Raw genomic sequence first — 27,508 nt, 5'->3', positions numbered from 1 at the left:
GTCCCTGGTATATCACCAGACTGTACAAACCTAACTACATCCCCAGTCCCTGGTATATCACCAGACTGTACAAACCTAACTACATCCCCAGTCCCTGGTATATCACCAGACTACATACAAACCTAACTGCATCCCCAGTCCCTGGTATATCATCAGACTGCATACAAACCTAACTACATCCCCAGTCCCTGGTATATCACCAGACTGTACAAACCTAACTGCATCCCCAGTCCCTGGTATATCACCAGACTGTACAAACCTAACTACATCCCCAGTCCCTGGTATATCACCAGACTACATACAAACCTAACTACATCCCCAGTCCCTGGTATATCACCAGACTGTACAAACCTAACTGCATCCCCAGTCCCTGGTATATCACCAGACTGTACAAACCTAACTACATCCCCAGTCCCTGGTATATCACCAGACTGTACAAACCTAACTGCATCCCCAGTCCCTGGTATATCACCAGACTGTACAAACCTAACTACATCCCCAGTCCCTGGTATATCACCAGACTGTACAAACCTAACTACATCCCCAGTCCCTGGTATATCACCAGACTGTATACAAACCTAACTACATCCCCAGTCCCTGGTATATCACCAGACTACATACAAACCTAACTACATCCCCAGTCCCTGGTATATCACCAGACTACATACAAACCTAACTGCATCCCCAGTCCCTGGTATATCACCAGACTACATACAAACCTAACTACATCCCCAGTCCCTGGTATATCACCAGACTGTACAAACCTAACTACATCCCCAGTCCCTGGTATATCACCAGACTGTACAAACCTAACTACATCCCCAGTCCCTGGTATATCACCAGACTGTACAAACCTAACTACATCCCCAGTCCCTGGTATATCACCAGACTGTACAAACCTAACTACATCCCCAGTCCCTGGTATATCACCAGACTGTACAAACCTAACTACATCCCCAGTCCCTGGTATATCATCAGACTGCATACAAACCTAACTACATCCCCAGTCCCTGGTATATCACCAGACTGTACAAACCTAACTGCATCCCCAGTCCCTGGTATATCACCAGACTGTACAAACCTAACTACATCCCCAGTCCCTGGTATATCACCAGACTACATACAAACCTAACTACATCCCCAGTCCCTGGTATATCACCAGACTGTACAAACCTAACTGCATCCCCAGTCCCTGGTATATCACCAGACTGTACAAACCTAACTACATCCCCAGTCCCTGGTATATCACCAGACTGTACAAACCTAACTGCATCCCCAGTCCCTGGTATATCACCAGACTGTACAAACCTAACTACATCCCCAGTCCCTGGTATATCACCAGACTGTACAAACCTAACTACATCCCCAGTCCCTGGTATATCACCAGACTGTATACAAACCTAACTACATCCCCAGTCCCTGGTATATCACCAGACTACATACAAACCTAACTACATCCCCAGTCCCTGGTATATCACCAGACTACATACAAACCTAACTGCATCCCCAGTCCCTGGTATATCACCAGACTACATACAAACCTAACTACATCCCCAGTCCCTGGTATATCACCAGACTGTACAAACCTAACTACATCCCCAGTCCCTGGTATATCACCAGACTGTACAAACCTAACTACATCCCCAGTCCCTGGTATATCACCAGACTGTACAAACCTAACTACATCCCCAGTCCCTGGTATATCACCAGACTGTACAAACCTAACTACATCCCCAGTCCCTGGTATATCACCAGACTGTACAAACCTAACTACATCCCCAGTCCCTGGTATATCACCAGACTGTACAAACCTAACTACATCCCCAGTCCCTGGTATATCACCAGACTGTACAAACCTAACTACATCCCCAGTCCCTGGTATATCACCAGACTACATACAAACCTAACTGCATCCCCAGTCCCTGGTATATCACCAGACTGCATACAAACCTAACTGCATCCCCAGGAGGCCGGGAGGGTCGTCAGTGAAATGGGACACACCTGGGCTGGGTGTGTCCCAGGATAAATGCACCTCTTCCCCGTTCATTGAGGAGACTCTCTCCATGCAGACACAGACAGATTTTGGGTGTCTGCGTTGGCACCTTTCAACACCCCTCATTATCACATGTATACACGCGACCACTCACTTACACTACTGACTAAACACACACCATTGTTCATTGTATTTACTTTACTTAAGTTAATAAATATATTTAGTTATTCTTTATCTCCACGTTGTCTCACTTTTTGTTACGGTCTTCGAGCCGGTTCGTGACACTATGGTCAGTGAGCTGGAGCTATTAGCCTAACCAGCGCAGCCAATCAGCACGGCTATGGTCAGCGAGCTGGAGCCCAACTAATGGAGACCAGTTAGAACCCAACTAACAAAACCCAACTAAAACATGACTGCAGATCAGAAGAGACATACAGAATGATGGCTGGGAAAATCACAGCATTTAGAACAGACACATTTTATACGTAGCAGCATAGCCTTTATGTCATTATTATAGATGGTATCCCACACTGTAGCAGCATAGCCTTTATGTCATTATTATAGATGATATACCACACCGTAGCAGCATAGCCTTTATGTCATTATTATAGATGACATCCCACACCGTAGCAGCATAGCCTTTATGTCATTATTATAGATGACATCCCACACCGTAGCAGCATAGCCTTTATGTCATTATTATAGATGACATCCCACACCGTAGCAGCATAGCCTTTATGTCATTATTATAGATGGTATCCCACACCGTAGCAGCATAGCCTTTATGTCATTATTATAGATGACACACCGTAGCAGCATAGCCTTTATGTCATTATTATAGATGACATCCCACACCGTAGCAGCATAGCCTTTATGTCATTATTATAGATGGTATCCCACACCGTAGCAGCATAGCCTTTATGTCATTATTATAGATGGTATCCCACACCGTAGCAGCATAGCCTTTATGTCATTATTATAGATGGTATCCCACACCGTAGCAGCATAGCCTTTATGTCATTATTATAGATGACATCCCACACCGTAGCAGCATAGCCTTTATGTCATTATTATAGATGGTATCCCACACCGTAGCAGCATAGCCTTTATGTCATTATTATAGATGACATCCCACACCGTAGCAGCATAGCCTTTATGTCATTATTATAGATGACATCCCACACCGTAGCAGCATAGCCTTTATGTCATTATTATAGATGGTATCCCACACCGTAGCAGCATAGCCTTTATGTCATTATTATAGATGGTATCCCACACCGTAGCAGCATAGCCTTTATGTCATTATTATAGATGGTATCCCACACCGTAGCAGCATAGCCTTTATGTCATTATTATAGATGGTATCCCACACCGTAGCAGCATAGCCTTTATGTCATTATTATAGATGACATCCCACACCGTAGCAGCATAGCCTTTATGTCATTATTATAGATGACATCCCACACCGTAGCAGCATAGCCTTTATGTCATTATTATAGATGACATCCCACACCGTAGCAGCATAGCCTTTATGTCATTATTATAGATGACATCCCACACCGTAGCAGCATAGCCTTTATGTCATTATTATAGATGACACACCGTAGCAGCATAGCCTTTATGTCATTATTATAGATGACATCCCACACCGTAGCAGCATAGCCTTTATGTCATCTACTAAACCACTGGCCGTGTTCGAGAGCATGAAATCCATGCTGCATTGTGGGTAAATGGTCACTGGCTGACTGATTTATAAATAATAATGAGTAGTTATTTATGATGTATAGTGATTTGTAGATCAGTCAGTCTGCAGTCGCCTGCAGTGTCGAACAAGCCCAATACCAAACCAATCAGGTGGTTGTTTGATCAAATGAAGCTTCAGACGCCATTGATGACGTGCTGCTGATAAAGTGATACAGGCATCGGTACACTGCTTTGAAGTTTACTGCTTAGCGATTTGGACGCAGGCCTCGTAGCTCCGGTATCAAACATAACATCCCTAATGAAAAGTTGTCAAAACTAAAAGGAGCAAGCAGGTTGATTTCCTCTGTCGATTTGAACCCACAGCAAGAAGGCACCAGAGCCTACTGTGCTAACGGGTTCCCACTAGATAACACAACCACACAGTTCATGAAAGGTATGAGGTGAAGCTTGAGCTAGATATCGACCTTCCTGTTCCCGTCTCTCAAGTCAGTGAGTCAACACAGGAAGGAGCAATGAATGGACAGTTCATTTATTTCCAAAGCTGCAATGATGGGACACACACAGTATGGATGAATGATCAGTAGTGACGGGATATAAATAGCACTCCCACAGCAATTCTCCATAAATCTGCCCTATAATATACTAACAAAAAACAATCAAGATGTCTGTCAAAGTTATTATGATCATATAGTGGATTTAACAGTTCCTAATAATTCCTAATTTACTATAATAAAATAAATACATAGTTTCCATGTGTAATCTCATATTCACAACAGAATAAACTGTCATCCATTTTAGTATCAAAATATATCAAATTAACCTGAAATATTACTCAATGTCCCCCTCTGGTGGTGAACAAGTATAATCCACCTAAACTAACAGAACCGGGGTGATAAACTGGCTGGTGTTCATGAGTTTATAAAACATATACTTTATACATGTCATAAATTACCTGCATTGATGAGACACACAGTGTGGATGAATGATCAGGATATAAATAGCACTCCTAAAGAAGATGCAGTGAGGATGAATGATCAGGATATAAATAGCACTCCTAAAGAAGATGCAGTGTGGATGAATGATCAGGATATAAATAGCACTCCTAAAGAAGATGCAGTGTGGATGAATGATCAGGATATAAATAGCACTCCTAAAGAAGATGCAGTGTGGATGAATGATCAGTAGTGACAGGATATAAATAGCACTCCTAAAGAAGATGCAGTGTGGATGAATGATCAGGATATAAATAGCACTCCTAAAGAAGATGCATTTTCCAGTTTGCTACCAACTTGATAGAGGGAACTTTAGCATAAAACCCACATGTAAAACTGAGATTCGGCAAATAACATATAAAGAGAGGCCAAACCAACAACAGAAGTTACTAAAACATAAATTGCTAATTTATGATGTAAAAGGTGGATTTTATGATGTAATGTCAACTTTATACATTTCTATCCCAGGACCACCCAATTTTCAAATTCTCCATAAATCTGCTGTGGATTACCCAGAATCCCATACCTTTATCACTGAATGTAATGTAAACACACGAGCAGCAGTCTAAGGTCCTGCATCTCAGTGGTAGAGGCATCACTACAGACCCGGGATCAAAACTACAGACACGGGTCCGTTATTGTAAATAAGAATTTGTCCTTAGCTGGTTTGCCTTGTTAAATAAAGGTTAAATAAATGTTTTAAATGTAACTTCATTACACCGTTACACTGGCATACAAACCCGGTAGCATAGAGTTGATAATACATATGACGTTGGAAAATAGTGCATTGTGGGTAGTTTAGAAGATTTCCCTAAATAAGTTAATACTGTAACGACCCTGGGTTTATAAGCACGGATATTGACTCTGCCGTTCGAGCTTTTGCGGCACAGTCGATAGCAAGCTGGACTTCGGGCTTGAAGGTCGAGGGTTCGAGACCTGCTCCCTGCTGTTTCATTACAATACATTTGTAATAACGCAAAAAACATAACTGTTTGTCCTTATAGGGAACCAGATCGTGACTACAACTAGCTTACTAAGTCTTTAACCACACCGTGTTGTTACACTGGTGAGTAAAAAAATCTTCCTACAATCAAACTTGTCTGAAAATAAAATAGACATTTTACTCAACTGCGTTACCCACTCCAGTCAGCAGATGGCGGTCTGGGAATTTAAGGTAATGCTGTTGTTGTGACGTATAATCTAGTGGACGGAACGCTTCTTTCAACAGCAACAACAGTTATTCAGCCACCTCGGTAGCTTGCTAGACAAAATAGCCAAACCAATAAAGCTCTTTAGATGCTTTAGTGTATATTAGCCACTGTGTTTTAAACCCACTTCTGTCGTCTAGTTAGTTATCCGTTTTAATTTCATATTTACGGTGTTTTTGTTATTGATCAGCTAGCGGGCTGGTTAAGTTAGCATTAGCTTAGCTAACATCCCCGACCATGAGCTCACCAAGCTACTCTCCTCCTGCTAAAGAAGAGGTCTGCTGGACGGAGAAAGAGGGACTGTGGCTGAACGTTTTCGTGAAAGAGGAGAAGGAAGAGGAGGCTGTTTCAATACAAAAACAAGTAGAGGGTGAGGCTGTAACTGTGAAAGAAGAAGAGAAAGTAAATATTTAGGCTAATGAATATTTTAGGACCAGCGATGTCCCTTATTCCTACCCTTTAACTTTTTGTCTGACAAAATAAACATTTTACTCAACTGCGTTACCCACTCCAGTCAGCAGATGGCGGTCTGGGAATTTAACGCAATGCTGTTGGTGTGACGTATAATCTAGTGGACGGAACTCTTCTTTCAACAGCAGCAACAGTTAGTCGGACACCACGGTAGCTTGCTAGACAAAATAGCCGAACCAATAAAGCTCTTTAGACGCGTTAGTGTATATTAGCCTCTGTGTTTTAAACCCACTTTTGTCGTCTAGTTAGTTATCCGATTTAATTTCATATTTACGGTGTTGTTGTTATTATTCAGCTAGCGGGCTGGTTAAGTTAGCATTAGCCTAGCTAGCTAACATCTCCGACCATGCGGTCACTGAGCTACTCTCCTGCTAAAGAAGAGGACATCACAGTAAAACAAGAAGTAGAGGGTGAGGCCGTTACTGTGAAAGAAGAAAAAGACGCGTTCAGAGTGAAAGAGGAGGAGGATGTTACAGTAAAAGAAGAGGAGGATGCAGTTTATGGAGTGAAAGAGGAAGAGATGACTGTTACATCGATAGAGGAGGAAACTGGACATCTGGGCCCGGTTTCCCAAACGCATCTTAAGGCGTCCAATGGTTCTAACGGTGAACTTAGCCATAAGATGGTTTTGAGAAACCGTTCCCTGATTAACACTAGTAAGTACTGTCTTAAATACAGAGGCACAAACTCTGCAGTTGTTGAACTGATGTGTGGTGTTAAAGCGGAAATCTGCAATTGCTACACCTATATTGTGACTTTTAAATGATTTATTTATAGCCATTGATTCTTGAAGAATATAACACATGCCTCATGAACTTAGTTCAACTGTTGTACCCCATCAGAACCCCAAATAAGCTTTTTTTACTCCAATGTTTAGAAACAATGTAAACCAACATTGTATAGCCTCAACATGGTTAAAACTATAATGTTGACATCATGGATGGTCAGTCCTTGCATCCATAGTTCTGTCTATGAATTTGAAAGTAGTTACATTTCTCCAACCCCATCATCTTATTACCAAAACAGTGTTTGAACTGCAGATTGATGGGTTGTGTGGGTTTTTTAAACAGCAACAAAATGGCTGCCCAGAGACTTGGTTTGGTAAACAGCTGAGGAATGGGGGCTGGAGAAATGTAACCACTCTCAAATTCATAGAGAAAGCTATTGTAGCAACCATAACCCAACACCCAGCGACCTCTTCAAGAAGTTCAGACATTTTGGTGTAACAGTTATAAGGTGTTGGCTTGACAGTTGCTGGACCCAGGTTTGAGGTCAGCTCAGGACTACCCCCTGAATTCACTACACTATAAATACAAAGGCTGGACATCCATGAGGTCAAAATTATCGTTTTAACCAGATTGAGGCTATATAGTATATTCTAGAATTGCCAGTGAAGATTTCTTGTGGGGGTCAAATTGTTACAGCTGTTGATAAGTCATTGTATAATATTCAGCCAACTTTTTTTTCATGTCATTACATACCTAGATACATTCATGAATTGGTTTGAAACCTTTGTTTTAAAACCTTCTCAAAGTTGGTGCCTTGATGGATTTGTAGAAAACGGTTTGTCATAAAACACTATTTTTTTATTAATTAAATGTAACCTGCTCCAATATCCAATGATAGGCGTGGCGCGAATTACAAATTCCTCAAAAATACAAAAACTTCAATTTTTCAAACATATGACTATTTCACAGCATTTTAAAGACAAGACTCTCCTTTATCTAACCACACTGTCCGATTTCAAAAAGGCTTTACAGCGAAAGCAAAACATTAGATTATGTCAGCAGAGTACCAAGCCAGAAATAATCAGACACCCATTTTTCAAGCTAGCATATAATGTCACAAAAACCCAGAAGACAGCTAAATGCAGTACTAACCTTTGATGATCTTCATCAGATAACAACCCTAGGACATTATGTTATACAATACATGCATGTTTTGTTCAATTAAGTTCATATTTATATCAAAAACCAGCTTTTTACATTAGCATGTGACGTTCAGAACTAGCATACCCCCCGCAAACTTCCGGAGGAATTCGCTAACATTTTACTAAATTACTCACGATAAACGTTCACAAAAAGCATAACAATTATTTTAAGAATTATAGATACAGACCTCCTCTATGCACTCGATATGTCCGATTTTAAAATAAATCTAAATATTCCATTACCGTACTTCCAAGCATGTCAACCGCTGTTTAAAATCCATTTTTATGCAATTTTTCTGGTAAAAAAGCGATAATATTCCGACCGGGAATCTCCGTTTAGCTAAACAGAGGAAAGTAAACAAAGCTTTCGGTCGACGCGGGCACGAGCCTGAGTCTCACAGTACTGTAACCAGCCACTACCCAAACGCGCTACTTTGTTTCAGCCAGAGCCTGCAAAGCCACGATTCAGCTTTTTACCGCCTTCTGAGACCCTATGGCAGCCGTAGGAAGTGTCACGGGACAGCTAAGATCCTCACTCTTCAATAAACAGAGACAAGAAGAACGACACCTTGTCAGACAGGCCACTTCCTGAATGAAACCTTATCAGATTTTTGCCTGCCAAATGAGTTCTGTTATACTCACAGACACCATTCAAACAGTTTTAGAAACTTTAGGGTGTTTTCTATCCATATGTATTAAGTATATGCATATTCTAGTTACTGGGTAGGAGTGGTAACCAGATTAAATCGGGTACGTTTTTTATCCAGCCGTGAAAATACTGCCCCCTAGCCATAACAGGTTAAAATAAATTTTGATGCCATTTTTCTCGTAAAAAAGCGATAATATTCCGACCGGGAAAGCGTGTTTAGGTTCAGAGACGAAAGAAAATAAAAACATGGGGTCGTCTCGTGCACGCGCCTAAGCCCATTGTCCTCTAATAGAGCACTTGCCAAAAGCGCTAAAGTTTTTCAGCCAGCGCCTGGAATTACATCATTCAGCTTTTTCCCGGGTTCTGAGAGCCTATGGGAGCCGTAGGAAGTGTCACGTTACAGCAAAGATCCTACATTTTCTTTAAACAGAGCCAAGAAGCTCAAGGAATGGTCAGACAGGCCACTTCCTGTACAGAATCTTCTCAGGTTTTGGCCTGCCAAATGAGTTCTGTTATACTCACAGTCACCATTCAAACAGTTTTAGAAACTTTGGAGTGTTTTCTATCCAAAGCTAATAATTATATGCATATTCTAGTTTCTGGGCAGTAGTAATAACCAGATTAAATCGGGTACGTTTTTTATCCGGCCGTGTAAATACTGCCCCCTACCCCCAACAGGTTAACAAACCTCCAAACGAGCTTCAATGCCATAGAACACTCGTTCCGTGGCCTCCAACTGCTCTTAAACGCTAGTAAAACTAATCGCTAATAACCGATCGCTGCCCGCACCCGCCCGTCCAGCATCACGACTCTGGATGGTTCTGACTTAGAATATGTGGACAACTACAAATACCTAGGTGTCTGGTTAGACTATAAACTCTCCTTCCAGACTCACTATAAGCATCTCCAATCCAAAGTTAAATCTAGAATTGGCTTCCTATTTTGCAACAAAGCCTCCTTCACTCACGCTGCCAAACATACCCTCGTAAAACTGACTATCCTACCGATCCTTGACTTTGGCGATGTCATTTTCAAAATAGCCTCCAACACTCTACGCAGCAAACTGGATGCAGTCTATCACAGTGCCATCCGTTTTGTCACCAAAGCCCCATATACCACCCACCACTGGGACCTGTATGCTCTCGTCGGCTGGCCCTCGCTACATATTCGTCGCCAAACCCACTGGCTCCAGGTCATCTATAAGTCTTTGCTAGGCCACCTTATCTCAGCTCACTGGTCACCATAGCAACACCCACCCATAGCACGCGCTCCAGCAGGTATATCTCACTGGTCATCCCCAAAGCCAACACCTACTTTGGCCGCATTTCCTTCCAGTTCTCTGCTGCCAGTGACTGGAACGAATTGCAAAAATCGCTGGAGTTGGAGACTTATATCTCCCTCACTAACTTTAAGCATCAGCTATCTGAGCAGTTTACCGATCGCTGCAGCTGTAAATTGCCCATCTGTAAATAGTCCATCCAACTGCCTACCTCATCCCCATGTTTTTATTTACGTTTTTTTGCTCTTTTGCACACCAGTATTTCTACTTGAACATCTATCACTCCAGTGTTAAATTGTAATTACTTCACTACTATGGCCTATTTATTGCCTTACCTCCGTACTCCATTTGCACACACTGTATGTAGATTTTTCTATTGTGTTATTGACTGTTCGTTTGTTTATCCCACGTGTAACTCTTGTTGTTTGTGTCGCACTGCTTTGCTTTATCTTGGCCAGGTCGCAGTTGTAAATGAGAACTTGTTCTCAACTGGCCTACCTGGGTAAATAAAGGACTTGTTCTCAACTGGCCCACCTGGTTAAATAAAGGTGAAATAAAAAATGAAATCTTAACTTTTATTGACAACACCCAAATGGATACTTTTATTAACGTGGTTCTTCTATAATTACACATAATTCATAATACTGTAGCAAACATTATATTAAACAGGACATTCAAACAAGCCTTACAATTATAATCCAAAGTAGTGTGAAATGAACTCATAAGCAACCTGGAAATGGAGGTTACTCCCCTGAGTTTAACCCCATTCACATTCAGAATACATTGTGAAAAACTAAAATCTTTGCTCGCCATTTTTGCTCCAGGCAGATATAGTACATCCATAACAAGTGGTTTCCTCATTAGCTGGAGGAGTTTCTATAACCAAATTGCATGTGCATCGCACTCGTGCCGCAATTTTAGCAAACACAGAAAGGGGCCTATATTGGAGACCAAAAGTCGTCTGGCACACTGCTTAGAGTTTCAACAACATGAATAACGTATTTCTAGCCTACAATCATCTATGTTACTACTCATGTGAAAACAAGACAATATATGACTATTCTTGCTCATTTTAAGACAATTGTCAAATAATTTTAACATTCATTACAGACGTCAATTGTTGTCCAACATCATGGCTCCGCTGTTGGCATCACCTTTTACAGTGGATTACCGCTGTTGTGGGCCATTAACCATCTGTCTGACTTTGTTGTTCACGCAGGAGAGATACGGGACTATCGTGGATCCTCTGGGGAGCCTCAACAACCTCTTGATGCTGAAGAGGCAGAGAAGAGTCTCTCCAGATCAGAACACCTCAAGAAACACCTGCAGAGATCCACAGGGAAGAGAACTCACTGCTGCTCTGACTGTGGGAAGAGATTCACCTCATCAGGCATTAAAATTCATCAGAGAATCCACACAGGAGAGAAACCTTATAGCTGTAGTCAATGTGGGAAGAGGTTTACTCAGTCAACCAGCCTGATATCACACCAGAGAATACACACAGGAGAGAAATCTTATAGCTGTGATCAATGTGGGAAGAGTTTTAGTCAGTCTCGCTATCTGACAGTGCACCAGAGAACACACACAGGAGAGAAATCTTATATCTGTGGTCAATGTGGGAAGAGTTTTACTACATCTGGCTCTCTGACTTCACACCAGAGAATACACACAGGAGAGAAACCATATAGCTGTCATCAATGTGGAAAAGGTTTTTGTCAATCTAGAGATCTGACAGTGCACCAGAGAACACACACAGGAGAGAAACCTTATAGCTGTGATCAATGTGGGAAGAGTTTTACTACATCTGGCTCTCTGACTTCACACCAGAGAATACACACAGGAGAGAAACCATATCGCTGTCATCAATGTGGAAAAGGTTTTTGTCAATCTAGAGATCTGACAGTGCACCAGAGAACACACACAGGAGAGAAACCTTATAGCTGTGATCAATGTGGGAAGAGTTTTACTACATCTGGCTCTCTGACTTCACACCAGAGAATACACACAGGAGAGAAACCATATAGCTGTCATCAATGTGGAAAAGGTTTTTGTCAATCTAGAGATCTGACAGTGCACCAGAGAACACACACAGGAGAGAAACCTTATAGCTGTGATCAATGTGGGAAGAGGTTTACTCAGTCAACCAGCCTGATATCACACCAGAAAATACACACAGGAGAGAAATCTTATAGCTGTGATCAATGTGGGAAGAGTTTTAGTCAGTCTCGCTATCTGACAGTGCACCAGAGAACACACACAGGAGAGAAACCTTACATCTGTGGTCAATGTGGGAAGAGGTTTACTACATCTGGCTCTCTGACTTCACACCAGAGAATACACACAGGAGAGAAACCTTATAGCTGTCATCAATGTGGAAAAGGTTTTTGTCAATCTAGAGATCTGACAGTGCACCAGAGAACACACACAGGAGAGAAACCTTATAGCTGTGATCAATGTGGGAAGAGTTTTACTACATCTGGCTCTCTGACTTTACACCAGAGAATACACACAGGAGAGAAACCTTATAGCTGTGGTCACTGTGGGAAGACTTTTAGTCAATCTAGCGCTCTGACTTTACACCAGAGAACACACACAGGAGAGAAACCTTATAGCTGTGATCAATGTGGGAAGAGTTTTACTACATCTGTCTCTCTGACTTTACACCAGAGAATACACACAGGAGAGAAACCTTACAGCTGTGGTCAATGTGGAAAAGGTTTTTGTCAATCTGGAGATCTGACAGTGCACCAGAGAACACACACAGGAGAGAAACCTTATAGCTGTAATCAATGTGGGAAAAGTTTTACTCGGTCAAGCAGCCTGATATACCACCAGAGAACACAAACAGGAGAGAAACCTCATAGCTGTGCCCAGAGATAATCTGATAAAAGATCTCTGATCAAATATCAGAGAATACATACATGAAGGAGTTGTTTCATGATATAAATGAAATTAAATCTCACAATGTAGAATGTTTTAACATTGTAGAAGGAGTATTTTAATGATGTCACAATGTAGAATGTTTTACATTTACATTTACATTTTAGTCATTTAGCAGACGCTCTTATCCAGAGCGACTTACAGTAGTGAATGCATACATTTCATACATTTTTTTTTTTTTTTTCTGTGCTGGCCCCCCGTGGGAATCGAACCCACAACCCTGGTGTTGCAAACACCATGCTCTACCAACTGAGCTACAGGGAAGGCTGTAGTAGGAGTATTTTAATGATGTCACAATGTAGAACCCTAAACGTTTGTCCCCTGTTCTATTGATTTCAACATGATATGGATATTAGCCTCAGGGGGAAAATCCAGGCTCTGAAATGGAAGAGTTACTATTTATGTGATTTAATAAAAAGTGACTAACACAAAAAGAGTTGTGTTACACTTACCATGTTGGTGACCCACTTCAATCACAATGCAACACTTCAAAATGTAGCGAGCTGTTTTCTACAAGTTGTCCTCTAACCAGGGATGTACACATTATTCCCAGATTCCGTGTGGTTTTTGAGCTGTTAGTTTTAACAGGACTTGCAACCTCATCTCCCTCCTGTCGTACAATTGATTTCAACATGATATCGATGAGTTATGACAAATTAGTGTTGTGTTCCTTTGTTTAGCGACCCCTACATTTAAATGTATCACTCCAAAATGTAGCTGACTGTCTTCTGCAGGTTGTCCTCTAACCAGTGAGGTAAAATATATCTCCCATTTCCATGTGTTTTTTTAGTTGTGTTAGTTTTAACAGCACGTACAACCTGATTTCCCCCCTAATCGATATCAGTGATTTATTGCTACTTATCAAAACAACAGCGTTTCTGGTGCTTGTGCAGTTTATAAGGAGCTTGGTTTAAAAAAATACAAGTAATATGATTATTGTGGCAGATGTTTGTGTATATAGCACATGTTATGTTTAGGTTTTCAATTCATCCCAAACTGTTTCTGCATATTGGTTATTGATGTAGACAAGTTAAAACTGGGTTTTGACATTGGGGCTATCCCACCAAATATTTCATATTTACATTTCATGTAACATTTAGTAATGATAATTATTTATGCAACCAACTGACAATTTTTTTGTGCAATTATATTGACATTTTTGCCCTGCTTTTAGAATATCAGGGTTCATTCTCACAAGGGTGGGCAGCCATAAAGATTTGTGTTTTGTGTTTAGCCAGTGCGTTACGATGGATCTTATTTTGACTGCACGTTTTTCCGTATTGGAGATGAGTTTGGTTTGGGCTCATTCCAAGGGGACCAGAGTTCTAGAAGCTAGTCAGTTTTAGGAAGAGGAGAGTTCTAGAAGCTAGTGAGTTTTAGGAAGAGGAGAGTTCTAGAAGCTAGTGAGTTTTAGGAAGATGAGAGTTCTAGAAGCTAGTGGGTTTTAGGAAGACGAGAGTTCTAGAAGCTAGTGAGTTTTAGGAAGACGAGAGTTCTAGAAGCTAGTGAGTTTTAGGAAGACGAGAGTTCTAGAAGCTAGTGAGTTTTAGGAAGACGAGAGTTCTAGAAGCTAGTGAGTTTTAGGAAGACGAGAGTTCTAGAAGCTAGTGAGTTTTAGGAAGACGAGAGTTCTAGAAGCTAGTGGGGGAAAAATGTTTTTTTCTTGTTTTTAATTGTTGACAGCCAGTAGACACCATGTTTATATTAGTGAAGGTGAAGCATTGTAGTTGATTATAATGTGAAATAGAAGTTGTTTTCTGTTGATGGTGAGCAAACTTTTAAGGTGTTAGTCTTTGGTTTTTCCATTTTGTGTTTTGAGGTTGGACTTTAGCACGTCTAGCTCGTTAGCACGTAGGACGCACTGATTGGTGTCACCTCGTTAGTCAGTATGTGTTACACCTGTGCTGGCTTGTCCATCTCGTTAGTGGGAAGGTGTTTCACCTGAGCTGGTCCAGGTTCTATTTAAGAGTGTCTGGCCCAGTGCTCCAGTTGTCTTGATACATGTGGAGAGTCAACACCTTTAGTTGCTCCACCTTTTTGGTTTACTTCCTGTCTTTAAGTTTGGTGTGGGTTTTTATTTTGTTTGCCTCTTCTTGGGCAGATTTAGTGGGTCTCATGGTGGGTGTCTTTTAGGTCCCAGTTGTTGTTACTAGTCAACTTCCAGTGGACACCCCCATAGTGTCTTTCAGAGCCCCTCCTAAAACCCACCTGTTTAGTTGTGGTTGTTGTCAGTGACTCTTTGTTAGTTCCTCTTCTATTTAAGGGACATTTCTGGTTTCCTGCTGGGGAACGTAACAACAAACAAACTTCTATTTTGGGTTGGATGTTGCATCATATTGTTTATATTTTTTATCCTTAAGTTTGTTATGTAGTAAATGTGAGTTTTTATTCATTTTTTTCTTTCCGTGAAGCCATGTCTGAAATTTGCTATATAAATAAAGCTTGATTTGAATATATTGCGAAACGAATCAACCCAATGACCGACCAATCAACAGACTCTTGCAAAAGCAACATATTTTGGGCAGCAGGTAGCCTAGTCGTTAGAGCGTAGGGCCAGTAACTGAAAATTTGCTTGATTGAATCCCCAAGCTGACAAGGTAATAATCTGTTATGCCCCTGAACAAGGCAGTTAACTCACTGTTCCCCGGTAGGCCGTCATTGTAAATAAGAATTTGTTCTTGCCTAGTTAAATACATGTAATTTTTTTAAACAAAAAATATATATATCTTGGTCCATCTTAGTATGAAAAACAGTATAAATTATGTATATCAAAAATAGTGTTGAAATCAACAAAGGATTCAACTATTAAACATTGAAACAAACAAATGGATCAACCAGATCAATCCCACTTTTCCAGCCTGCTGAAGGCGTGGTGGAGTGGTAAACACCACCCCCGGCTCTACCAGGGGCTTGAGGTGGTCTCCCACAGCTCTGCTTATGTCATGTTCTGTGGCCTTGCTGTTCCATTTCTTGACTGTCCCTGCAACACAGAAACACATTTAGTTATATTATATAAAACACTCAAAGTAATGTATATGGAGCATCTATGGCCTCATTTACACCTGGCACCTAAATGTGACTTCTGTCATCTGATCACTCCAAGCTGCATTAGGTTCAGATCTACCAGGATGGGCCTTTGACACAGTCAGGCCACTGAATATGCATCAGCAATGTAAAGAGGTGGGGTGAATGAGGGGAAAAGTACATTTGACACAAATTACCTTCATAATAAATCAAATGTTGTTGGTCACATACAGGTGTTCAGCAGATGTTATTGCAGGTGTAGTGAAATGCTTGTCCTTCTAGTTCCCACAGTGCAGTAATATCTAACAATTAATATCTAACAATTTCACAACAAATACCTAATACACACAAATCTAAGTAAAGGAATGGAATTAGGAATATATAAATATATGGATAAACAATGTCAGAGCAGCATAGACTGAGATACAGTGGGGGAAAAAAGTATTTGATCCCCTGCTGATTTTGTACGTTTGCCCACTTACACTTTCACTGACAAAGAAATGATCAGTCTATCATTTTAATGGTTTATTTGAACAGTGAGAGACAGAATAACAACAACAAAAAATCCTGAAAAACGCATGTCAAAAATGTTATAAATTGATTATCATTTTAATGAGTGAAATAAGTATTTGACCCCTTTAACTTGTTGTCTGAAGATAAAATGTACATTTTACTGAACTGCGTCCAGTCAGCAGATGGACTAGATGCCTCTTAGGCCGCCCATTGTGACTCCGTCAAGAATTCAGCAGAGCAAGTTTGTATGAAGGTCTGGTTCTTAAATGGGTACATAGTTCAATAGTAATATCCTCTAAAATGCTCTGGTGACAAACTTTACTTCCCTGTTTCCAGTTGTCCACATTGCTGGAAGAACCTATTCAAGTAAGTAAGTAAATAGATTTTGAAAATGTAAAAAAAACGATGTATTATTAGCTAACTAGCTACAGTGCAGGCTAACTCAAATGAGCTGCTAAATGAGCTAGCTATCTAGCCAACTACACATTCTGTATAGATAGATAGCTAGATATAATTAAATATCACATTCAGTATAGATATAATTAAATATCACCAGCTACCTAACTTCATATTAGCTAGCTATCTATTTATCACTGTAAAAAACAAACTCCACATGCATTTGTAGGTAGCTAGCTAACAGCCATGGAGGAGGGTGAAAGGATAGCAGCCCCAACTGTCAGTGAGAGAGGAGGCTATTCTGGATAGGGCAGGTACTTTTGTGTAGTTCCTGTCCCTAGAAGTGAGGACGGAGATAATAGTAACATAATATTCAGTGTGGTGTAATTTGACTATAATGAAGTCTGTTTCTTGTGAGGTTTTCTGTCCTCAGATAAAGAGCTCTATGAAAGCCAGTCTACATATGAAGAGGTCCCAATGAAGAGCAGTGGTTCTCAGTCCTGGGGACTCAAAGAGGGGCACATTGTTGTTTTTGCCTTCACACTGCACAGCTGATTCAAATGATCAACTCATTATCAAGCTTCAAGTGGTATTTATGTATTCATTTGTGATGCTGTCCTTGATATGATCCTGTTATTGTCACATGCTACACATGTACATATGTGTGCCCATGCATCTATCAATCCAATGTTATCATGATTTGTTATCAGGGATATTATACTTTAGTAATCCACAATGACCTGGTGATGTAACAGTCTAATAATTACATTGTCTTCCATATTCCTACAGATACCTTGTAACTGGAGATTCCTTCAAAACGATTGCCTACAGTTACCGTGTAGGGCACTGCAAGGTTGGGTGACCAGGGTCATCTGGGACTGCCTCCTGGAGGAATTCAGGTGTGTGAAGGCTACCTGTGTCCTGCGTAACTTCATGAGGATGGACACGAGGACCAGGAGGGGATCTGCAGCTCGCCGCCGTGTGCCAGAGGAGGAGTCTGCTGCTCTGCAGGATGTTTCAAGGATGGGGTCCAACAACGCAGCAAGAGAGGCAATCCGTGTGCAGGAGATCTTCACCTCCTACTTCTTCAAAGAGGGTGCTGTTCCCTGGCAACACCATAGACGTCACTATGCACAACCAAAAGCTCTTTTAAGAGCCATTCACATTGCAATAAGAGTATTCTTCTATTTACTGAGCTATGTCAACTGCAGTTATTCAATTCACAGTTTCTCTCCCTTTGATTTCTACTTCTCAGGTGAGGGTGCTGTTTAGGTAAGGGTGTGATGTCTGTGCAAAAACAAAACAGGCTATTTTAAATCACCCATATTGAAAAAATGTAGAACAATTAGACACCCTATAACCCACACCTACACACTCATGAATCAATCTGATTGATGGATTGTGTTGTGCAGTAAGCAGGTTCAGGTGTATAACTGTGGCTCCTTCCACCTTCAAAGAATAGGCAAGAGGGCCAACCATGGAGAATAGTAAGACACTTCATTATTTCTATAACTACGCTGTATTGTTTGTCCTTGTTGGTCCGTTCATGTTTTTCAGCATAAAGTACTCTGCAGCCACTTAGTGTGGTGTGGACACCAGGTGAGGCCACACAGAGATTCCTGTTGAACACTGTCGCTTTAACTACCTTATTTTCTCAATAACAGTCTCTCTCCTTCACTTCATCCCTCTCTCCTCTTCTCCCTAAATCCTCTAGGTTATATCAGCTGTGTCGGTGAACCCCTCCTGCATCTGAACTGGCTACATAGAGGGCACAGCATGATCAGAGGTGAGAGGTCACTTGGTCAGGTCAACAGGAAGTATTATTAAAGAGATGCTTTACATTGAAATACAGATAGAGATGCAGTAGTCCCAGAGTTAATGATCCCAGGTCAGTTTATATTATACAGGAAGTATTAATAAAGAGATGCTTTACATTGAAATACAGACAGAGATGCAGTAGTCCCAGAGTTAATGATCCAAGGTCAGTTTATATTATACAGGAAGTATTATTAAAGAGATGCTTTACATTGAAATACAGATAGAGATGCAGTAGTCCCAGAGTTAATGATCCCAGGTCAGTTTATATTATACAGGAAGTATTATTAAAGAGATGCTTTACATTGAAATACAGACAGAGATGCAGTAGTCCCAGAGTTAATGATCCAAGGTCAGTTTTACATTTCACCTCCTGATTGATGACTAACAATGTTAGAATAAAAAATAAAAACACAAGGTTTAAACATGCTCTCTCTCCATCTGTCTCTCGTCTGCAGATATGTTTTGATGTGAGAGGAGGCCAACCCCCAATCCCATCATCACCACCTCACCTGCTTTTAAGAACCTTTGGGTCGACGAGAGACACTATTATGTAATTGTGATGAACTGAGAGAATATTTATGTAGCACTGTGATTCATTAATCATGTGCTGCCTTCCCTGCTCCTATGTGCTTACCTCTTTCCCTTTCTGTCTTTTACACCTCTCTCACCACCTCCTCTTTCTTCCTCTGTTTTTATAATGCACAACAGATGTGCATTGAAGTACAGATTAAACTTGTATTTATAACACTTGGATAATGAGCTTTTCAATAAAGCATTTCACATTCTCTACTGGTTGAAAATGAAGTGTAATGTGATTAAATACTCCACCTATCCTGTGTTTATCAGATCAATGCAGATGAAGGGCATTAGATGTTGAGATGAACCAGTGTTAGAGTATTTACATGATGCATAGGAAGTGTAGTGTTCTGTTTTTTAACATGATATTTCTGTATATATGAATTAACTAGTTAAATCCTGTTTCTTGTCTATTAGTTACAATGTGTAACCATTGATGTCCCAGGACCAAGATTGGTAAACACTGTTGAAGTGTATAATTGTAATACATGCATGCAGACACAGCGTCATTCAAAGACTGGAATTTGATACTCCTGCTATTGGATATGACTGAAAAATAATCTCAAAGACATTCATACCTAAACTGCACCTTTATTTGCCAAGGTAGAGTACATGATCAGTGAATATGTTAAATGTACAGGCTACAATGTGGGGATCTCATGCATGGTAATAACTACATGTATATACGACTTGCATCCTTGGCACAACATGATATTATATTCTACTCAATCCATAGGCTTCATTAATGTCATTCAGGCTGTTTTGAAGTTGATACAACTGGCTATGATAGCTGAGGTTCATAGGTTCTGAACTAATATGTATACCAAACGTTTGGGTCCATACACAGATCGGCTAGATAGCTAGCTACACATCCATAGGCATACAGGTATTTTAATCATCCACTGCACAATAAGCTAGAACATAGCTAGCTACGTTATTTCATCTATCTGCATGGCAAATATCAGCAAGGCAAGCTAACACAATTGTACATTCAATTTTCAGTAAATTCTTCAGCTGGCTAGATTCTACACATTCACTGTTTCACAAAACAACAGCCTGGTTTGCTGGTTGTTTCAGGAGTCCCTAAAACAACCAGAATGACAATTACATACTCATGTCACAACACCCATAATGCTAGTCAGCTAGCTGGCTAATGTTAGCTAGTCAGCTAGTTGGTTAATGTTAACTAGTCAGCTAGCTGGTTATTGTTAGCTAGTCAGCTAGCTGGTTAATGTTAGCTAGTCAGCTAGCTGGCTAATGTTAGCTAGTCAGCTAGCTGGTTAATGTTAGCTAGTCAGCTAGCTGGTTAATGTTAGCTAGTCAGCTAGCTGTTTAATGTTAGCTAGTCCGTTAGCTGGCTAATGTTAGCTATTCAGCTAGCTGGCTAAATCGCGATTTTCGTAAATAAACTTTATGATAAGAAAAAGCATAATCGTTTGTCTCTACATTAACTAACATTTCTGTCAACTGTACATGTTTCTGCATGATTCGTTATGACGTTATAATCCCTTACATTTGCTTCCATCCTAGTATTTCTGTCCGCCATCTTTGATCCAGTTCAGTTCTGTGTAGGGGTACCCCTCTCTCCTAGTGTTTCTGTCCGCCATCTTTGATCCAGTTCAGTTCTGTGTAGGGTTACGCCTCTCTCCTAGTATTTCTGTCCTCCATCTTTGATCCAGTTCAGTTCTGTGTAGGGGTATCCCTCTCTCCTAGTATTTCTGTCCGCCATCTTTGATCCAGTTCAGTTCTGTGTAGGGGTACGCCTCTCTCCTAGTATTTCTGTCCGCCATCTTAGATCCAGTTCAGTTCTGTGTAGGGGTACCCCTCTCTCCTAGTATTGCTGAAGAAAGTAATGAATATTTTATGACCAGCGATGTCCCTTATTCCTACCCTTTAACTTTTTGTCTGACAAAATATACATTTTACTCAACTGCGTTACCCACTCCAGTCAGCAGATGGCGGTCTGGGAATTTAACGCGATGCTGTTGGTGTGACGTATAATGTAGTGGACGGAACTCTTCTTTCAACAGCAGCAACAGTTAGTCAGACACCACGGTAGCTTGCTAGACAAAATAGCCGAACAATAAAGCTCTTTAGACGCGTTAGTGTATATTAGCCACTGTGTTTTAAACCCACTACTGTCGTCTAGTTAGTTATCCGATTTAATTTCATATTTACGGTGTTGTTGTTATTATTCAGCTAGCAGGCTGGTTAAGTTAGCATTAGCCTAGCTAGCTAACATTCCCAACCATGCGGTCACTGATCTACTCTCCTGCTAAAGAAGAGAATATCACAGTAAAACAAGAAGTAGAGGGTGAGGCCGTTACTGTGAAAGAAGAAAAAGACGCGTTCAGAGTGAAAGAGGAGGAGGATGTTACAGTAAAAGAAGAGGAGGATGCAGTTTATGGAGTGAAAGATGAGGAGGAGATGACTGTTACATCGATAAAGGAGGAAACTGGACATCTGGGCCCGGTTTCCCAAACGCATCTTAAGGCGTCCAATGGTTCTAACGGTGAACTTAGCCATAAGATGGTTTTGAGAAACCGTTCCCTGATTAACACTAGTAAGTACTGTCTTAAATACAGAGGCACAAACTCTGCAGTTGTTGAACTGATGTGTGGTGTTAAAGCGGAAATATGCAATAGCTACATCCATATTGTGACTTTTAAATTATTAATTTATAGCCATTGATTGTTGAAGAATATAACACATGCCTCATGAGCTTAGTTCACCAGTTTACCCAATCAGATCCCCAAATAAGCTTTTTTTACTCCAATGTCTAGAAACAATGTAAATCAACACTGTATAGCCTCAACATAGTTAAAACTATCATGTTGATATCATGGATGGTCAGTCCTTGCATCCATAGGTCAGTCTATGAATTTGAAAGTAGTTACATTTCTCCAACCCCCTAATCATCTTATTACCAAAACTGGTGGAATGACAGCTTTGTTATTGTATGAACTGCAGATTGCTGGGTTGTGTGGGTTTTTTCAACAGTAACAAAATGGCTGCCCAGAGGCTTGGTTTGGTAAACAGCTGAGGGATGGGGGAAGGAGGAGTGTAACCACTCAAATTTATTCATCCAGGATGTCATAATGATAGTTTAACCAGGTTTCTAGGATATATAGTATATTCTAGAATTCATCCATTATGTCATAATGATAGTTTAACCAGGTTTCTAGGCTATATAGTATATTCTAGAATTCATCCATGATGTCATAATGATAGTTTAACCAGGTTTCTAGGCTATATAGTATATTCTAGAATTCATCCATGATGTCATAATGATAGTTTAACCAGGTTTCTAGGATATATAGTATATTCTATAACTGCCAGTGTAGATTTCCTGTGGAGGCAAATTATTAGAGCTGTTAAGTCATTGTATAATATTCAGCCAATTGTTTTTCATGCCATCACATTAAAGGCAAGACATACCTAGATTCAATTACATTCATGAATTGGTTTGAAACCTTTGTTTTAAACCCTTCTAAAAATTGGTGCCTTGCCGGATTTGTAAAAAATGGTTTGTCATGAAACTCTATTTTTTAAATGTATTTAAATGTAACCTTTATTTAACTAGGCAAGTCAGTTAAGAACAAATTCTTATTTACAATGACTGCCTACCCCGGACACCGCTGGGCCAATTGTGCGCCGCCCTATGGGACTCCAAATCACGGCCGGTAGTGATACAGCCTGGATTTGAACCAGGGTGTCTGTAGTGAAGCCTCAAGCACTGAGATGCAGTGGCCGCTGCGCCACTCGGGAGCCCCAAAATCATGTTCTAGTGCTGTCCCCAACTAAAATACATCTTGGTCAACCAAGAGTCATCTGTTCTTTCTACAAATCGCCCCATGTGTTTTTATAAAATCAACTGTATGTACTGAACTTGTCTGATGCTTTAAGCACGCTGTTTGATTAAATAATTTAAACACAAATGACTGGAGGGAGCCAGTCATCACTATAACCTGACTAGAGGGAGGGAGCCAGTCATCACTATAACCTGACTAGAGGGAGGGAGCCAGTCATCACTATAACCTGACTAGAGGGAGGGAGCCAGTCATCACTATAACCTGACTAGAGGGAGGGAGCCAGTCATCACTATAACCTGACTAGAGGGAGGGAGCCAGTCATCACTATAACCTGACTAGAGGGAGGGAGCCAGTCATCACTATAACCTGACTAGAGGGAGGGAGCCAGTCATCACTATAACCTGACTAGAGGGAGGGAGCCAGTCATCACTATAACCTGACTGGAGGGAGCCAGTCATCACTATAACCTGACTAGAGGGAGCCAGTCGTCACTATAACCTGACTAGAGGGAGCCAGTCGTCACTATAACCTGACTAGAGGGGGGGAGCCAGTCGTCACTATAACCTGACTAGAGGGAGGGAGCCAGTCGTCAATATAACCTGACTAGAGGGAGGGAGCCAGTCATCAATATAACCTGACTAGAGGGAGCCAGTCATCACTATAACCTGACTAGAGGGAGGGAGCCAGTCATCACTATAACCTGACTAGAGGGAGGGAGCCAGTCATCACTATAACCTGACTAGAGGGAGGGAGCCAGTCATCACTATAACCTGACTAGAGGGAGGGAGCCAGTCATCACTATAACCTGACTAGAGGGAGGGAGCCAGTCATCACTATAACCTGACTGGAGGGAGCCAGTCATCACTATAACCTGACTAGAGGGAGGGAGCCAGTCATCACTATAACCTGACTAGAGGGAGGGAGCCAGTCATCACTATAACCTGACTAGAGGGAGCCAGTCATCACTATAACCTGACTAGAGGGAGGGAGCCAGTCATCACTATAACCTGACTAGAGGGAGGGAGCCAGTCATCACTATAACCTGACTAGAGGGAGGGAGCCAGTCATCACTATAACCTGACTAGAGGGAGGGAGCCAGTCATCACTATAACCTGACTAGAGGGAGCCAGTCATCACTATAACCTGACTAGAGGGAGGGAGCCAGTCATCACTATAACCTGACTAGAGGGAGGGAGCCAGTCATCACTATAACCTGACTAGAGGGAGCCAGTCATCACTATAACCTGACTAGAGGGAGGGAGCCAGTCATCACTATAACCTGACTAGAGGGAGGGAGCCAGTCATCACTATAACCTGACTAGAGGGAGGGAGCCAGTCATCACTATAACCTGACTAGAGGGAGGGAGCCAGTCATCACTATAACCTGACTAGAGGGAGGGAGCCAGTCATCACTATAACCTGACTAGAGGGAGGGAGCCAGTCATCACTATAACCTGACTAGAGGGAGGGAGCCAGTCATCACTATAACCTGACTAGAGGGAGGGAGCCAGTCATCACTATAACCTGACTAGAGGGAGGGAGCCAGTCATCACTATAACCTGACTAGAGGGAGGGAGCCAGTCATCACTATAACCTGACTAGAGGGAGGGAGCCAGTCATCACTATAACCTGACTAGAGGGAGGGAGCCAGTCATCACTATAACCTGACTAGAGGGAGGGAGCCAGTCATCACTATAACCTGACTAGAGGGAGGGAGCCAGTCGTCACTATAACCTGACTAGAGGGAGGGAGCCAGTCGTCACTATAACCTGACTAGAGGGAGGGAGCCAGTCGTCACTATAACCTGACTAGAGGGAGGGAGCCAGTCGTCACTATAACCTGACTAGAGGGAGGGAGCCAGTCATCACTATAACCTGACTAGAGGGAGGGAGCCAGTCATCACTATAACCTGACTAGAGGGAGGGAGCCAGTCATCACTATAACCTGACTAGAGGGAGGGAGCCAGTCATCACTATAACCTGACTAGAGGGAGGGAGCCAGTCATCACTATAACCTGACTAGAGGGAGGGAGCCAGTCATCACTATAACCTGACTAGAGGGAGGGAGCCAGTCATCACTATAACCTGACTAGAGGGAGCGAGCCAGTCATCACTATAACCTGACTAGAGGGAGGGAGCCAGTCATCACTATAACCTGACTGGAGGGAGGGAGCCAGTCATCACTATAACCTGACTAGAGGGAGCCAGTCATCACTATAACCTGACTAGAGGGAGGGAGCCAGTCGTCACTATAACCTGACTAGAGGGAGCCGACCAGTTCTGAAAGCCTTTTGCCGTACCCTCATCCTACTCCTCTGGTGATGTAGACGTTATCCCAGGCCCTGTGTGTCCCCAGGCGCTCTCATTTGTTGACTTCTGTAACCGTAAAAGCCTTGGTTTCATGCATGTTAACATCAGAAGCCTCCTCCCTAAGTTTGTTTTACTCACTGCTTTAGCACACTCCGCCAACCTTGATGTCCTTGCCGTGTCTGAATCCTGGCTTTGGAAGGTCACCAAAAATTCTGAAATTTCCATCCCCAACTACAACATTTTCCATCAAAATGAGAGGAGTTGCAATCTACTGCAGAGATGACCTGCAATGTTCTATCATACATTCCAGGTCTAAGCCCAAACAGTTCGAGCTTCTAATTAAAAAAATGAATCTCCAGAAATAAGTCTCTCACTGTTGCCGCCTGTTACAGACCCCCCTCAGCTCCCAGCTGCCCTGGACACCATATGTGAATTGATTGGCCCCCATCTATCTTCAGAGTTTGTTCTGTTAGGTGACCTAAACTGGGATATGCTTAACCTCTCTAGGGGGTGTGGGACGCTACCGTCCCACATGGCCAACATCCAGTGAAATTGCAGAGCACCAAATTCAAAAACAGAAATACTCACTATAAGAATTCATAAAACATACAAGTGTTATACATCGGTTTAAAGATTAACTTCTTGTTAATCAAACCACGGTGTCAGATTTCATAAAGGCTTTACCGTGAAAGCATACCATGCGATTATCTGAGAACAGCGCCCAGCAGACAAATCATTAGTAACAGTTACCAGCCAAGTAGAGGAGTTACACAAGTCAGAAATAGCGATAAAATGAATCACTTACTTTTGATGATCTTCATATCGTTGCAACTCACAAGACTCCCATTTACTCAATAAATGTTCGTTTTGTTCGATAAAGTCTCTCTTTATATCCAAAAACCTCCGTTTTGTTCATGCGTTTTGTTCAGTAATCCACAGGCTCAAAGGCAATCACAACAGCCAGACGAAAAATCCGAAAAGTATCAGTAAAGTTCGTAGAAACATGTCAAACGATGTTTATAATCAATCTTCAGGTTGTTTTTAGCCTAAATAATATATAACATTTCAACCGGACAATAACGTCGTCAATATAAAAGGTAAACAAGAAAGGTGCGCTCTCGGTCTCGCGCATGAAAAATCTCTGAGATACTGAATGGTCCACTCATTCAGAGTGGTCTTACACTCTCATTTTTCAGGATGCAAGCCTGAAACTATTTCTAAAGACTGTTGACATCTAGTGGAAGCCATAGGAAGTGCAATTTGAGACCTAAGTCAATGGAATCTGTATAGGCAGTCAATGGAAAACTACAACAACAACAAATCCCACTTCCTGGATGTATTTTTCTCAGGTTTTCGCCGGTCATATCAGTTCTGTTATACTCACAGACATTATTTTAACAGTTTTGGAAACTTTAGAGTGTTTTCTATCCAAATCTACTAAGTTTACTTTGGCACGCTTTTCATCCGGAGGTGAAAACAGTGCTCCCTACCCTAGTGATGTTAACACCCCGGCCGTCCTACAATTCAAGCTAGATGCCCTCAATCTCACACAAATTATCAAGGAACCCACCAGGTACAACCCTAAATCTGTAAACATGGGCACCCTCATAGATATTATCCTGACCAACTTGCCCTCCAAATACACCTCTGCTGTTTTCAATCAGGATCTCAGAGATTACTGCCTCATCGCTTGCATCCGTTATGGGTTTGCGGTCAAACGGCCACCCCTCATCACTGTCAAATGCTCCCTAGAACACTTCTGCGAGCAGGCCTTTCTAATCGACCTGGTATACATATTCGTCGCCAAACCCACTGGCTCCAGGTCATCTATAAGTCTTTGCTAGGCCGACTTCACTCAGCTCACTGGTCACCATAGCAACACCCACTCATAGCA

The 27,508-nt window shown here is 41.5% G+C and overlaps 1 protein-coding gene across 1 annotated transcript; it reads left to right on the top strand.

Annotated features, from left to right (window-relative positions):
• The first annotated feature begins 4,123 nt into the window (after positions 1 to 4,123).
• LOC145877265 (uncharacterized) lies at positions 4,124 to 13,106 on the top strand. The gene is made up of 2 exons (XM_082972566.1): positions 4,124 to 4,130; positions 11,506 to 13,106. The coding sequence occupies exons 1-2, from the start codon at positions 4,124 to 4,126 to the stop codon at positions 13,104 to 13,106; spliced, it is 1,608 nt and encodes a 535-aa protein (XP_082828692.1).
• Positions 13,107 to 27,508: the final 14,402 nt, after the last annotated feature.

The sequence above is a fragment of the Salmo salar genome, unplaced genomic scaffold, assembly GCF_965601325.2.
Source record: "Salmo salar unplaced genomic scaffold, fSalSal1 ptg000743l, whole genome shotgun sequence".
Classification (NCBI taxonomy): Eukaryota; Metazoa; Chordata; class Actinopteri; order Salmoniformes; family Salmonidae; genus Salmo; species Salmo salar.
This window is presented reverse-complemented; position numbering and strand designations above follow the sequence as displayed.